General features: G+C 41.3%; 1 protein-coding gene across 1 annotated transcript; it reads left to right on the top strand.

The window, feature by feature from the left end:
- Positions 1–511: 511 nt before the first annotated feature.
- On the top strand, positions 512–14343 carry PLEKHO1 (pleckstrin homology domain containing O1). The gene is made up of 6 exons (XM_053475491.1): positions 512–821; positions 2055–2201; positions 10680–10820; positions 11645–11749; positions 12216–12317; positions 12776–14343. The coding sequence occupies exons 1-6, from the start codon at positions 795–797 to the stop codon at positions 13469–13471; spliced, it is 1218 nt and encodes a 405-aa protein (XP_053331466.1). The 5' UTR covers positions 512–794; the 3' UTR covers positions 13472–14343.
- The last annotated feature ends 1655 nt before the right edge of the window (positions 14344–15998 follow it).

Consider the following 15998-nt stretch of genomic DNA (forward strand, 5'->3'; position numbering starts at 1 on the left):
CAAGCTATTGCTACAACATATTAAAATTGCAACAAATAATATCTTGACATAAATGCTCAGATGCAGGTTTAGAGCCTCTCCCTTATATATATTCTGGCACTGAAGGGGTTACGCCGCCTGTATTGTCACATTCAGCTGGGTTGGCCTACATCGCCTGTTACTTGTGTGTTATGCCTACCGTTTTTGTACAGCGCTACAGAACATGTTGGTGGCTTATAAATAAAAAAAGAAAAGAAAACAGTTTCAGACGTCGGGGTGACGTGTATCGGAGGGTCCGTGGACAGCACATTCGGTGACGGGAATGCATGGCTTCCTGGAAATCTATAGGAATGAGGTGGGCTTTTGCCCACAGACAGACGCAGACCCCCCTCCCCATGCTTTTTCCAGCCCACCCTTCTCAGCTTTAGGGGGCGGGGGGGGGTGTAAGGCAGAAACAAAGGAGTAACCCTCACATGCTCACATGTTAAAATGTATTCTGCTCTTACATCACAGTGACTCACTATAGATGGAGCTACTGAACCGGGAGAGAGGACCCAGCCGGAGAGGGGGCAGTGCATAGCTGTGCTGTGAGCGAGCGAGCGTGTGGACATGTCTGTCTGCGAGTGTTAAAGAGGCTTGGCTGGACCTCGGGAAACCAGATCTGTCTGAGCTGCAAACTGGAACAATATACAGCGCCGGAGCCTGCGGCAAAGGGGGCGAAAAGGGGGACACGGGGCTCAGCACTCTCAGCCGGCAACACATCGCTATCCCCCTGGATACCGCACCGTGGCCTCCGCACCCCGGATTCCTGCAGGATGAAGAAGACTCTCTCCGCTAAGAGGGTAAGAGGCCGATTACCCCAATTGCCTCCCCATTTAAAAAAAGAGGCTGCTGGATACAATGTAACTGCAATGCAAACCCCTCTGATCTCCCCAGATATGGAATATACAAATTATTCTGCACTGTATCGTGTGCTGCTGCCTCTACCCTATACATATATCTATACATATATCTATATATATATAGCTATTATTTGATACAATGTACAATGATTATAAATATACAAATTATTCTGCGCTGTATCGTGTGCTGCTGCCTCTACCCTATACATATATCTATATATACAGCTATTATTTGATACAATGTACAATGTTTATAAATATACAAATTATTCTGCACTGTATCGTGTGCTGCTGCCTCTACCCTATACATATATCTATATATATAGCTATTATTTGATACAATGTGCAATGTTTATAAATATACAAATTATTCTGCACTGTATCGTGTGCTGCTGCCTCTACCCTATACATATATCTATATATACAGCTATTATTTGATACAATGTGCAATGTTTATAAATATACAAATTTTTCTGCGCTGTATCGTGTGCTGCTGCCTCTACCCAATATATTTATATTTATTTATCTATTATTTCATACAATGTACAATGTTTATAAATATACAAATGCAAAAATTTTATATATATATATATATATATATATTAATTGGTATGAAATAAACATTTTCTCTGCTTTATTATATATATATATATATATATATATATATATATATATATATATATATATATGTATTTTCTTCTCTAGTAATTTATTTTGGATTTCCCTGCATGACTGAGGGCCAAAGATATACACAGCCGCTACATATTACCCTCCTAATCTTTTGTTTCTCTAAGTACCAATTGTTATGTGATGCCCTACTTGTTATGACCCGTTTACCAATTGTACAGCGCTGCGGAATATGATGGCGCTTTATAAATAAATGCATACTAGGAACCTAACATGCCTCTCTCAAATAGGTTGCAGTGTTGAGGGTAATTGTAGGTATACGTTTCGCTACATACATATGCCGGTATAATGCTGTAAATCCCTACACGAGCCGTGCCTGGCCCTCCTTATGTAGAAATGAATCAGCTGATGGCCCCTGCGGATATGGTCTGGGTAACTGGTGTCCCCCATGATATCCCTTCGCTACTCATACATAGTTAATGGGGTGGGGGCCCCTATGGATTAGGCAATATTCTTTTTAAGACCCTTTTTTTTTTTGATGCTCAGGGCCCGTCAGATGGGAGCCAGCCTCCCAGTCAGCCAGAAAAAGTGGGCTGGATTCGGAAGTACTGCGGAAAAGGCATCTTCAGGGAGATCTGGAAGAACCGATATGTAATGGTGAAAGGAGACCAACTCTACATCTCAGAGAAAGAGGTATCGTGGACTGGCGGGTATTTTTGGAATTTCCTATGCCGTGAAACCTGTGCTTTTAGAGGGTTTTCCCACGGGCAGAACCCTTTGTCATTAATCTGCCCTAAGGTATCATGTTTGTAAACACATCACGTGACATTAAGACTTGAGAAATGGTGTCCACCATTGAAAGCGCTACTGAAGGACCTACCACTGCTGTTATGACAGTGACCTAACTTTCCTTATGGTTTAACTATTCCTAATATCTGTAAAAACTATGCTATGGACAGCTCAGAAATGATCAAATACTGTTCATTCAGCTATTTTCCATTTTTTGTAGCATATCATAGAACAGCAGATCTTCCAACCAACCTTGGAGACCTCAGCCCAAATAACCATGATTTCTATTAATCTATACATTAAAAGTAAATCTGAATTCTAGAATGGAATCCCGTCAAAGTACAAGCAGGATTCTATAATAGAAATTGATTGTAAACATGCAATCTTAGAATAGCCGTGGTGGGGTCTAGCACCCAGATGAGTTAGAGGGTATGTGCTCAAGAAGAAAACACTGATCTGACTTGTGGAAAGAGTAGTAGATATCAGAGTAGATTTCCAGCAAATGTGGTGGGGGCAAAACCCGTAAGAAATCCAGAACTATTTGATACAAGCATTAGACTTTGTGGAGAGTGTTGGCTTTGGGGTGAATAAGAGAATGGGCAAACCAGGAGGAGCTGGTGGTACTTATTTACCATCGGAACCCACGTGAAACATCTGTATTGGTCAATATTGCGTGTGTGATATGGGGGGGGTGGAATCTGTGTCCTTGGTGATGTTGTTTAGGAGATCTCTATGGGTGGTCTGCGTGAATATAGGTGTTCCAGGTACAGATTGATAACTGGTACTTTCCTGTCCTAGAGGGGGGATTCAGATAACCTCTGCCGTTAAGCGATCCCTGCAGGAGATCAAATTACTTTGCGAGCTTCTGTGGTTTCTAGAAGAAAATTGATTGTTCTATTTTAAAGAGTAATGTTAACCCATTCACTCCCGCAGACCTGCGGATAACATCGGTAACAAATATATATCTATCTATATATATATATATATTTATATCAAGCTGTTATATAAACTGGTATCACGGCAAAATAGGGAGCTGCCCAATTGCTCCTGCAGCATCTCTGTAGCCTGTACATGTCTTGTGGTTGTCTTTGTAGCCTGTGGTTGTCATGTAGTTGTCTTTGTAGCCTACTAGAAAAGCACGGCCAATTTCAAGACCCGTATCAGAATTGCCACCAAGGCAGCCATCTTGGCTTTCTGAAAGACCTCACGTGAGGTAGGTTCTCTGATAATACATGGTAACCAAGCTTGGAAAAAGAAACACAAGTCCCTCAAGGTCAACCATGATAATGTTGGTGATCTACAAGATGTCACTTCCAATACTGGATTACAGTCTGTTGTTTCCTCAAAAATGAAGATGGCCGCCCCCGGAATGCATACATTACTCATTTTAGGCCTGGATTTCAGACAATTCCAGCTCCAGGCATGAAAAAAAGATAGAGGCGATATACATTATTGTGGATAAAAATACCCTTAACATTAGGGGTTTAGAATCTTTAGTTTAAGGAACCATTTAAGTTGTTTTTTTTCTGACATGAAATATTGATATGTTATGTCACAACCCCCTTTTCACAGATTAGATACCTTTTTCGATGGTCTCCAGACGTGGATCTAGTCTATAGGGTTACTTAGTGATGCAGCTACTGGAAATTTGAGAAGGTCCCCTGTGTGTTTCCTTCCAGAAAAAAAAAAATCCCAGTGGATCGGTTTTCTGGGAATTGTCTGTTTCTATTTTTTTTCTAGAAATCAACAATTATTTCAGGCTTTTAACCCCTTATGTGTTAGGTTGAGGGCACGCATATTCAGGCATCGACGGCTATTGATGTAAGTCAAATGGAGTATGTTTCCTCGATAGTGTTTTGTCTCCAAATGTATAAAAAATTATTTATAAATAATAATAATAATTATTATTTATTCATTGGGTTTCCCTCTTCCAGAAAAGCTTAGATGAAGGGCCAAATGCCTTCACAGGATGGCAATTTTTACCCCTTTTTCGAGGATATCCCAGAGAATCGGCGTGGAGGAGGAGGTCTCATGTCCATATGTTATAGTACAAAATCTGATAGAATAGAAAACCACAGACAAGCTCTCCATTCCTTCAAGGCAAAACACTACATAGCTCCCAACTGTCCTGATTTGAGACCTGACTTTTCTCACCCTTAAATAGATGGACCAAAGGAGGCTGTAAAAATGGTCACCACATGTCTTTGTTTGTTTTAAACACTAATGATTTATGAGCTTCTTACCTTTTACATCTGATCAAGGACCACGTAAGGTCAGGAAGTAGAAACCCATTTGTGGGCATTCTGGGCAGTTGGCCGGTATGGAGCTATTTATCTTCTTCTGTAAACCTTTAAAAAAAGACTAAATTTGGCATTTTGAAGACTTGAAAGGCAACAAAATGTCCTGATTATTAGTATAAGTTACAGTACGGGAGCCGAGTTTAATGCACTTATTAATGGTTTCATTGGCCTTTTGTCATGGAATGGTTGGAAGTGTGCTCCTGATGGTGGGTTCAAGGAGCGGAAAGGTGCTACGTTCCTGTTTCTTGGTAGCTTTTCAAACAGCATGGGTATGGCGCTTGGGGGAACACGTGGGTGGGTGAATCAGAGCGAGTGGGATTCTAAGAGGATTATTGGAAATCAGAGTCCTTATTCAAAGGGAAGCCCGGGGGTCCCACGGCAAAGATGCACGTTCCCTCTGAGCCCTGGGAATATGTGTAAAAACAGCTGCGAAAACAGCTCCTTTTCTTCTCCAGCTCACAAGCTACTAATTAAAAAAGAAAGACAGGCGCTAGATACCCTCTATTTCCCTGCATCTGTAAACAGAAACAACAAATTTGTTAATATCTCATGCTATTAAAGGGGTAGTATCACTAGCATTTCAGGAAGGCTGATGGGAGTTGTTCTCAGAGAGCAGCGTAGTCTTTACAGTTGCTGACTAGCCAGGGGTTGGCTGGCTGAGTGTAATATGAATTGTATAAAAACATATTCGATGATTTCCAAAATGATACTTATTTTATTGTTCCTCGCCACCAAGAGCGAGCTGGGGCTTATGGAAGTTGTAGCCTAGATGTTATTGCCTATCCGCATAAAGTTTGCTTCTGTTTGATTATTGGCTAAGGGTTTTGGGAGTTGCAGAACAACAGTCAGTGTTTTTAAGCTGCCCGCACACATTGCTATAGATAGTCGTGGGCACTCAGATGTCGGCCCGGTGCTTTTTTTTCCAAATGACCTAGTTACCGAGGGGATGTTAATTCTCTGCCTGGAAACAGGAAAAAAAAAAACCTTATAGGCAAACCATGGATCATTTTCTTTCCCCAAAGGGTTAAATATGTTTATTTAATGTACGTAAGGGTCAAGGTTAACTATTTCATGGCCTGAAGGTGGAGGTTACTGGGGACAGAAACCTAGTTCCCTTGATATCAACCTCTAAGGTAACTCAGGTTGCACCACAAGTCTCTGCTTGACATTAAGAGGCATGGAGAAGTCCACCAGGTTATGCCAGAAGAACATCTGGCCACCAGTTGTCCAACATGGAGCGTATCGCCATGGTGTGACCATGACCCCTCTATCCATCTCCTGTTGTCTGTGTAGAAAATCCATCCTGGATATACTATATGCGACAATAAATTGTTTATTGGACGCATAGGAAGGAAATCCTTCCTTCTGTGTCATATCACGTCCGCTCAGGTGTTACCATTCTGCTGATGAGTGAATGTGGAATTTTGTACGTTCCTGGGTAATCTTTACAGCATTTGCTGACGCTGACGCAGGAAGGAGTGCATGGAAGCATCTCAGAGTTGGCCTAGTTCCATGGGTCCTCTCTGATGTTTTGCTTTTATAGCTTGTTTGAGGTTGCATAAGTTGTTCTCACACACAAGCCCCCAGGGGAAAATCTTTCCACCCAGTTCGTATCTGAAGACTCTTCATCATATACAGAAGGGGTTCTTGTATCAGAACCTTAACCAGCACATGCAGCATTCGGTGCCCACTTCCCTGAGAGGTTTTGCGAGTTGTTTGAGTTTCATACTATCTTCCCTCATTTCTAAACACCACGTGTCGTGTCGTTCACACAATTTCTGAAGGGACAAAGCTCTAGCTTCTTGTTTCCGTCTGAACTCTTCCTGTCTGGCATGAGACACTGACCACACACTTGGTTTCATCAAATGAATTTTTTGTCCCTCGACCAGATGTTTGTGGTCTGGAATCTGCCAAGAACACTTTCTTGGTTGCCTCAGAAGACAGACCTCTCTCTCTCTCAGTACTATTCATTTGTGCTGTAAGGATTTCATGTGGTTCGTTCTTGAATCCACCAATATTAAATATGTTTTGGGATGGTGTCCCAATAACGTAGATCCACCAGTTGACTGAGGTTCCGAAAGAAACCCTTCTTGGAGATTCTGTTTCTTCTCCAGGATGCGACCATGATTCCTTCAAGAGCTAGACACCCAATTAGAAGTCAAGAGCTAGACAGAAGATGTCCTCCCCCAGCAATTATTATTATTTATTGATTTATATAGCGCCATCATATTCCAAAGTACTGTTTCACCCTCATTAGTTGTATCCTCTGCAGCTAACTACGCCATAGTTTCATTGTGCAGATCATTGCTGGGCTTCCTAATGTTAGGGTGCCCACTGTATTAACAAAAAATAACAGCTCTGGCCTAGGGGTATGAAATATTGAGAGACAGATAATTCATAGAACAGTTAAGGAACTGGAGAGCATTGTTCATACATTGTATCATTTCTGGTTTTATATTTGGCGAAAGAAACCGTGTATACATTGTTTCTGGTTAATATCAGGGACAAACACAGCTCTGTGTAATGTATACACTTCGCAGACGGCTCCAAATATTAATTTTAAGAGGAGGCCAATCGAGAGCAAAACTTTCATCATCGTCCTTAGCAAGCAAAAAGCAGGCTGAGGGCAATCGGCAACGGATCGTTTGAGATTTATTTCTGCAGTAGCTGGAGAGCTACCTGATAACCACCTCTGATATGGTGTGGGTGACACGGGGTAGTCTAAAGGGTTAAGTGAAGCCTGTATGGCAGTTAGAGGGTTAATTCAGAGGCATTTTGTGTTTCAATGCAGTCCCCAAGGAATGTCTGGATGTCGCAGACTGTTTGGGTATGACTGCTCCCTGGGGTCAGATCCAGAGCTCCTATATCCTCATCAACATCTGCTGCTGGTTTAACCCCTTAATAGATAGACTGGTGTGTCAGACACTTGTGGGTTAACCAAGACAGCATCTTGAGCTTTTTATATACGGTTTCCAGGAAACAAGGCATGTTTCAGAATGCAGCGCAGACTATGTTAATACTGAAATGTATTTACACGTATGCCGTGTTACGAATAAGCTGCGTATACAGGGGTTTATGGTGTCTGTGCATACAGGAGGCTGGGGCGTAATTATGGTGGGCACAAGGAAAAATGGACGGTCTTCGGTTATATTTCTCCATTCTCATTGGTTGTAATTTAGAACTCTGCCCTGCAGATACAATCTTTTCTAATTATAAAGGATTTAAATAATATTTGGTTTTCAAAAATATCCATGTGGCATGGCTTTTTCTTGAAAAACCTGTTTTAGAAAGTCCCTGGGTCTTAAATTCTAAGCATAACCCGTTAGCTCCTGGATTACGCTTGCCTTAATGTTGTGCTTCGTTGTGTTTCAGCGTCAGGTGTGTTTACAGGATAAGTTCAAGGTTCGGATTTAGTGCACTGGCCTGAATGTAGGTTGCACCCCAACTATAGTCTGCCCCCCAAAAATATTTACAGTACACTTGTTATGGTCACAAATATGGGTTTTATAACAAGTTGTGGGGAAAAGGAGACTGCCAGTCACTGCCCAGCATTATGTTCCTTTTGAAATGAATGGGGGCGCCAAATGGGCATGCACATTGGGGGTTTGTCTCATCCCCCCATTTAAATCTCACTTGAGCAGGCGTTGGATGGAGGTGAGTAGTCGCGCATGCATAGGCTTGGGTAGAAGATGCGCTTGGCCGGACACATCTCCTGCCGGGGAAAGGAGCTGAGTGAAGGGCATGAAGCAGAGAGAATGTATAGAGACTATACATTTGAATGCAAAAAAGACCATCATATGGTAACGCTCAGCTATCATATGCATTAAAGGCTTGTGGGCAGTGCAATTACGCAGGGTAAGGGGGTCTTGCAGTAGAGGTGAGGTGCTCGGTCATTTGCAAGGCCGACCAATAGCATGTTCTGGTTTTTTTTTTTTAACCCTTTGGAAGCCAGCAACATATTTGGCTTTCAAACGGATAGCAGGCAAGTGCATCACACTGTAAGAGTTTTGGAGCCCCCTCGAAAACGGCATAAGGGGTCTCTGCATCTTTGGGGGGTCCAGTCAGGACTACAAAGCTAATCAGATACAAAGAAGGGGGAGATGAAAGCAAAACTAGGACAGGGGGTAGAGACAGGAATAGTATTAGAACCTCCCCTTACAAAAAATGACTGCAGTTTTTCTGAAGTAATACTGCAGTTTTTTGGACATGAAAAAACTGCAATACTGCACTTTTACTGCAGTATTACTGCACATTTACTGCACTTTTTTTTTATATTGCAAACCTACAGTTGTACTTCAATTTACTGCAGCTTTATTGCATTTGTACTTCCGTACAAAAATAACTGCAGTACAACTGCAGTACAGTGAAGTACAAATGCAGTAAAAGTGCAGTAAATGTGCAGTAATACTGCAGTAAAAGTGCAGTATTGCAGTTTTTTTCATGTCCAAAAAACTGCAGTATTACTTCAGAAAAACTGCAGTAATTTTTTCGTAAGGGTCAGGAAGTGTCAGGATTAATGAACGTGGACACCTTATCGGTGGGGTCTGTCCCCTGCAGCATTGACTGGGCTCTCTCACCCACCATGATGAAGAACCTGTTCTGTATGGAGAGCACGGGGATAGCGTGTCATTGGCGTTTACGGGAAGGCTTTGATTGTGTCTGGCTGGGAAGGAGCTTTGTTCTCATTTTCAGACCGTAGAGAGATCCCCAAATACTTTGCATGCTGATGAGGCCTTTGTAACTACTCCAGCGGCAAGAGGCTTGTCCTACTTTAGCAGCAAAGATCTTGCAGAGGGATGATAAAACTTCAAAACTTATAAACTTTCCAAAAACATTTCTATAGCTCAGAGAGACACAGTTGGGGCAAATGCTACACAGTAAGCATGCGCAGTTTGGGTAGGAGACCACAGCCACATTGGCTTTCTCTTGATCTATACATTTGCTCTATACATTATTCTATAACTATTTACCATTCCTTTGGCCAGAAGAATGCATTTTTTTGGACTTTTTATAATGGCAGCTCTTGCAATATTGTCATCTTTTGATATGCAAGCCAACTAGTGATGTATATCGGTTATTAGCATTATAGATTTTAGTAATTAGAACGAGCACTGCTTGTGTGGTTATGAGATAATTTACCCTAAAGAATGTACATTATTCGTAAAATAGTTTTTGTCCTTTTATGGGGAAAAGGTTCATTCGCTCAAATCTTCTGTTTCAAAAATGAGGAAGAAGTGAGACCTCAATGAAAGCCCAACAGTCACATGGACTTCCCGAAATAGATAGTCACCCCATGTTTCACCAACACAAGAATCATGACATCTGTCCAGAAAATGCAGCTTCCCCATATACAGGATACCTCTTTGCACAGCTCTTTCTTCCACTTAATTATATTTTTTTAAGTATGTTAAAATCTGCAAATGAGTACAAATAAAGCATGTTGATGCAACCAATATATATATATATATATATATATATATATATATATATATATATATATATATATATATATATATATCGCATTTTTAGTCCAAACTTCATATTTTTGTTATGGGGTAACTGTCCCTTTAAGTGCGGCATTTTTTTATATTTCCACTCAAGAACAAGGCGAGTAAACATGTTTTTAGACACTGGTGTATTGTAAGGAAACTATGCAGTTACACGGAGGCAAGGTAGGGATTTATGATAACTGCCTTCCAGGCCACACACCGTTGAATAGAGAATTTATCCTTCATCAGGACCACACACAGGTTTGTTAATGAGGATTCCGATGGCGTGAAAGCAGAAACCTCATAGAAGGTTAGATATAAAAAAAAACAATGGAAATCATTGTAAAATAATAGAAACCTGGAAATGTATATAATAATAATAATACTTTATAATAATTATGTTATTTAATGTTACTGGGTTGCTTGTGGAAAGTGAAATTACTTATTTTTTTGGTAAATCTTCAAATATTTATCAAGACCTAGCAGTGATAATGGCATTTGAGGAGACCAAACATTAGTCAAACTTTGCATCTGTGTATAAGGCGCCAATTATTAATAAAATACCAAACAATCTCCTTTACTATCTCTTCTAGGGGAAGGATGATAAGAACGGGCAAGAAGTCTTTGACCTCAGTGACTACGAGAAGTGCGAGGAATTGCGCAAGTCGAGGAGTCGGTCCAAAAAGAACCACAGCAGGTTCTCTCTGGTGAGATCCAAGCAACCGGGGAACACGGTAAGTATCTAGGGGGTGAGGGATCCATTTTGTTTTCAAGCTTCCCCTTGTGTTAGGAAGATTAGGTCAGCTATAGCTATTTTGAAGTTGCTGATTGGTTCAGACAGCCTTTGTATGGTTGGGGAGGAGAAGGGTGAGAACTTCAGGACAGGAAATTGAATAAATAAAGCTGTCACCGATCTCTGCTTCTGCGGGGTTCACTTTTAACTCCAAATCTCCAAAGTAATTAGTTACAAATAAATCACTCGCTGAATGTAGTTTTTATAAATTAACTCATTCTAAAATCTGTGATAGCGACAGATCAGCCTTAATGATAGGCTGTTTGGGGTTTTTTGGGTTCACAAGTGTTGACACATTGAATAGCTATGATTGTCCTTCTACGTCTGGAAGGTGTTGGAGTGGCCTCCTAACCACAACAATATTGCAATCTCAGTAAATTTTAGCTCTGCCAACATCACATCTTTTCTTTAATTAGCTATCAGATGGGAAGCGGAGGCTTTGGGCACACTGGGGTCAGTGTATTTCATTATTTTACCAGCTGTTACAGTTACTGGAGCCAGATGTCAACAACCTTCAAAGCGACCTCCTTCAGTTTAAAGAGACAAGATGAACTTAAAATAAACAGCTTTATTTAAAGGGGAAGTCATAAAGCCATGGAACTCTTATGCCAAGTACCTGGTAGAGGTATCATGCCAGGTTGAATAGGAGCCGATTTAGACATTTCTAAATACATTCTTGACAATCTCTCTGGTTCCCGCTTCTGCTCCTCGCCCAGGACCATCATTCCGAACAGAATGACTAATATCTTTGTGTTCTTTCTTTAGGCTCCGAATCTGATTTTTCTCGCCGTCAGCCCAGAGGAGAAGGAGTCTTGGATCAACACCTTAAACTCTGCAATCACTCGAGCCAAGAATCGTATCTTAGACGAGGTAAGCATCCTCCACGGAGGCCGTGGTCGGGCATCTAGCCAACGGCTGCTCTAATTAAGGCTACTCTAGCAAAGAGATGACAACATGTCTGGGCTGTATAATGATTTATATTAACCCCATCAGGCACCAATTTATCATAATAAAGAACTCAGATTTATTTTAAATGTTTGCTATTTTTTATAAAATATTTTTGTTTTCCCGGACTGACTTGAAAAATAATTGTAAACAATGAACGCTATACAGGTTAAGCAGCGAAACGCACAAGTAGTACCCAGATGCTGCTGAACTCATCACCACAAAATTCTAAAAATAAAAACGGGGTAAACGGGGATTCATTTTTTTTATCTACTTAACATTTTAGAATAATTTATTGGTCTTCTCCCTTATCAGGAAAATTAACTATAAAGGGAATTGGTTAGGTGGGACCACTCTGGTTAATGGCATCTCTGCCTTCTGCCACGTACAGGTTACGGTCGAAGAAGACAGCTACCTTGCTCATCCAACCCGGGATAGGGCAAAAATTCAGCACTCCAGACGCCCTCCAACTAGAGGTCACCTTATGGCAGTAGTGAGTATCTTACACAAGCTCTATGACCCCATAATTTTGTTCGGTTGCAATTGGCAATTGTTTTCATCTGCTATCGGATTCCCTGTTTTTACATACTCACAAGGCACTTCAGGTAAAATGCTGTCTTAGGCAAATGTTTCTAAATTAGGTTCGAGTTGTTATTTGATCTCCTGTATCTGCTGAACACAGACGAGGTCTACATGCGGTGTAAACGCTTCCCGTCCATTCTCAGAATGTTTGGTGAATTAACTAGCTGGGAGCTTCCCAGTGCAGGCCATCCAGAGCTCTCCCTCCTTTTGTGAAAGTGGCTTAGTGGGGGGGGGGGGGTGTCTATCTAATCATAATAGACATGACTGAAAAAAAATGTAAAGGTATAAAACATGTATTTAATGTCTTTGCAGCTAAAATTGTTATGAGTCTGTGTTGACATGCCTAATGTGTGCTTCCACCTTTTGTAGGCATCTACCTCAACGTCCGACGGAATGCTCACTCTGGACCTTATACAGGAAGAAGATGCATCCCCAGAGGAACAAGGAAACTGTGAACAGAGCTTTAGGGTGGACTTGGACAAGTCTGTGGCACAGTTGGCTTCCAACCGGCACCGGTCAGATTCTGAGAACTTTAAGTGCCCAGATAATAGAAGGGCAGATAACCTTCGTGGGAGGGAACAAGTTGTTTGGGACAAATTTGGGGTACATCGTGATTCCTTTGGGAAGGGCACAACCTACACACCTCAGGTCCCCAAAAAGCTGTCATATTCTGAAAAAAATAAATGTGCCTCCATGGAGGAGATCTTGTCTCGTTCTGACTCCTCGGGCCAACGGTCAGCGTCCGAAAAGGCACCTCAGGAGGAAAAACTGTCCCAAATACAGGAACTTATTGTGCAGAAGATTGAAAAAACTCAGGAACTCCTCACAGAGGTGAAGGACTGTGGGGAAGGGAAAAAAAGGGGAAAAGAACCCTCCAAAGTGGACTCTGAAAACGTCCTTCAAGAGGCAGAGAGGTTATTGGGAGAAGCCTCTTCTAACTGGAGACAAGCCCGAAAGGTCCTGCAGGAAGTTAAGGAGCTGAGAGACCTGTACAGACAAGCAGAGCAGCAGTCTCTGGACCCTAAACAAAAACTGAGTAATGTATACAGGAAAAGTCTAATGTGAGGGACGCGGGTTTTACGAACGCTTTCGAGTTTCCAATAAAATTTAAAAAAGGGAATATTTCCTGTTTCAACCTGCTTCTGGCTTCAACAAGCAAAAGCCAAGGACCAAAAGAAGCTGAGGTGCCCAGAAGAAGGATGGTGGGGCTGTCTCCACAAGGGTTCCTTGGCTTTGCACGCTTCTTTTCCGCAGGGGGTAGCTGCACTGGCTGCAAAATGCAGCGGGCTGACGATAGCGGCAGAGAACTCGCGGATGAGCTTCGGATCTACTATAAGGTCTCCTGCCTGCAAAGTCCAGCCAAGGGTCCTTAGCATCTGCAGTGTTAACAATGGGTGTTTTTTGGGGGACGCTGGAGCAGGCGGTGGATAACTGGATGGAATTTTGTGGTACTCACTGCTGTACTTGAGTATTTGCAATCCAATACAAGGCAAAGTAACCCAGCCGAACGTTGCTTGTTTTCAAATCAGCTTAGTTAACGTCTACCCGTGCATTTCTCCTTGTCTTACTCCTTAAGCTGCCTTATGCAGTCTTGATACCATTAAGGTCAAGGGATTTCATCTCTGGTTAACCTCTTCTCAGATATACGTGTATATAAGCTGTAGCATAAACCAGTACTGAGTATAACTATGCACTTTTCTAAGCTAGCTTCTTCACCAGGTAACGCTCTGGTCAGAGATGCCATTTTAAATGGATGGCGAGACACTGTTGTAGTCGGTATCCACATGCAGTACGGCGAGCTAGTTTTGGAGGAAAAGGGCTGCAAGGGTGCAAAATCCAGCCGTGGTCTGCCTCGTTCATGGCGGGATTAGGTTTATTGTCAAATGTGTGTCTTCCGATCCATTTTATTAAAAAATCAAAAAGAAAAAAAACACAAATTCCTTTGGTTATGTTCCCAAATCCAGCCACATCATATGACAACCTTTTTGAAATGCCATGGGTGAGAGTAAAAGGGTCAAAGAGTTTCCAAGTTCGTTACATGAACATCAAAGTCCCAAATTATATGTAAATGTTAATGGTACTGGGTATTTTTGGTTTGATTGCTCGGTTACATATGAGAGCTGTCAGTTTATTCCCATCTGTGTACTGTCTGGTCCATGGACAGGTCCCTCGGTAAAACGCCATGACTCCAGTTTTAATTTTCAATTAAGCCACCCTGATTACCTAAACGTAGAATGCCTTGATGCAATGAAACATAGGCAAGTTAAATTTGTCTTGTTCTATATAACTTTTAGATTAAATAATCGCTAACCCCTTTAAGGAGTGGAAGTTATTCCAAAAATATCTCCTTCCTTGGCTTGACCCACACATTTGGTGCTTCCTTCAGCCGCTTGATCTCTCTGTACACACAAACCCAGCTGTAGTTTTGTATGTTATCTGCCACAAATAGAAAAGGCTAAATTAGGAAGACAAATGGGGAAGAACCATCTACTGAGCCTGGTTGGTTACACTAATTACCGTAATATTCCATCTTTTATTTTAACATTCTTTGGTTGCACATCAAGAACAAGAAAATGGGGAGACCACGGTTTTCCATAACAATCTTTAATCAAGGTGCTTGAAACCTCTTCTAGTGATTTTACTTTTTATAATGGTTATATATTGGGGTTTAAGGTGGACCTCTTTAGACATTGGTATTGTCCTGTTCTAGAAAGGTAATTTAAATTCTTTTAGAACATAACTAAGAACATTTACGCCCCCCCCAAGATTACTAGTATTTTAAAACCCAAACATTGACAATACATTGATCCATTCTAGAACTTCAGTAATTATACATCAATAAACTCTCTGGAGCATTTGAAGCTATCGGGAGCAGCTTGTACATTTAGTGTAAGACTTGACTCGGTTATTGAATTTTTTTGGTTGTTTCCCCCCAATTAATTATTCTTCTTGCACTGTCAAGTTGGATGACTTTCTACTATATGTGGCCTCTAAGTTAACCTGACTAGTTCAACAATGTGGTTCTAAGTTCAGAGTCAATGTGAAAATTGTAAGCTAATGGGACAAGTGTTGACCTCATGAACTGATTTATGATTTTTACTGGGCCCCACCCCGCTTGTGGGCCACAGTTAGAAATATTCTCAAACTCCAAATACTGCTGACGTGAACCTTCTTTTTTGGTTGCTACACAGGGAAATATTAAACATAGTCAAAAGATGGTCTTCTGTGTGTTACGAGGAGTAGAATTCTGTGTATTGGAATTCCTTGAATATATTGTTAATTTGTTCACTCATCTGAGCCATCAGCTGTCCAATGAGCTTTGGCTGAGCTCTTGATGGGTTACCTAGAAATCTCTCTAGGTCCACTAACTCTGAGGGACATTGTTCTTCAAGAGATATGTATAGTCTAATCAAAGAAACCCCGTCAGATCTCAAAGACTTTTCAACAAAGTGAGCCTCATCTAATTGAGGTCAACCTTACATCCTTAGGGTGTTGTATACTGGTGATACGTACTGTAGAAAAGTACAGGGATCTCGTAAAACAAGAGCCTTTAGACTTTGTTGTAAGGTGGTTCTTGTTCATGGAATATAAA

This window comes from Spea bombifrons, chromosome 9 (assembly GCF_027358695.1).
Source record: "Spea bombifrons isolate aSpeBom1 chromosome 9, aSpeBom1.2.pri, whole genome shotgun sequence".
Classification (NCBI taxonomy): domain Eukaryota; kingdom Metazoa; phylum Chordata; class Amphibia; order Anura; family Pelobatidae; genus Spea; species Spea bombifrons.

Excerpts from the sequence above, each read along its gene's own strand:
- PLEKHO1 (XM_053475491.1), top strand. The coding sequence starts at position 795 with ATGAAGAAGACTCTCTCCGCTAAGAGG. Across the intron at positions 10,821-11,644 it reads CCAAGCAACCGGGGAACACG|GCTCCGAATCTGATTTTTCT; the intron begins GTAAGTATCTAG and ends TTCTTTCTTTAG. Across the intron at positions 11,750-12,215 it reads AGAATCGTATCTTAGACGAG|GTTACGGTCGAAGAAGACAG; the intron begins GTAAGCATCCTC and ends TGCCACGTACAG.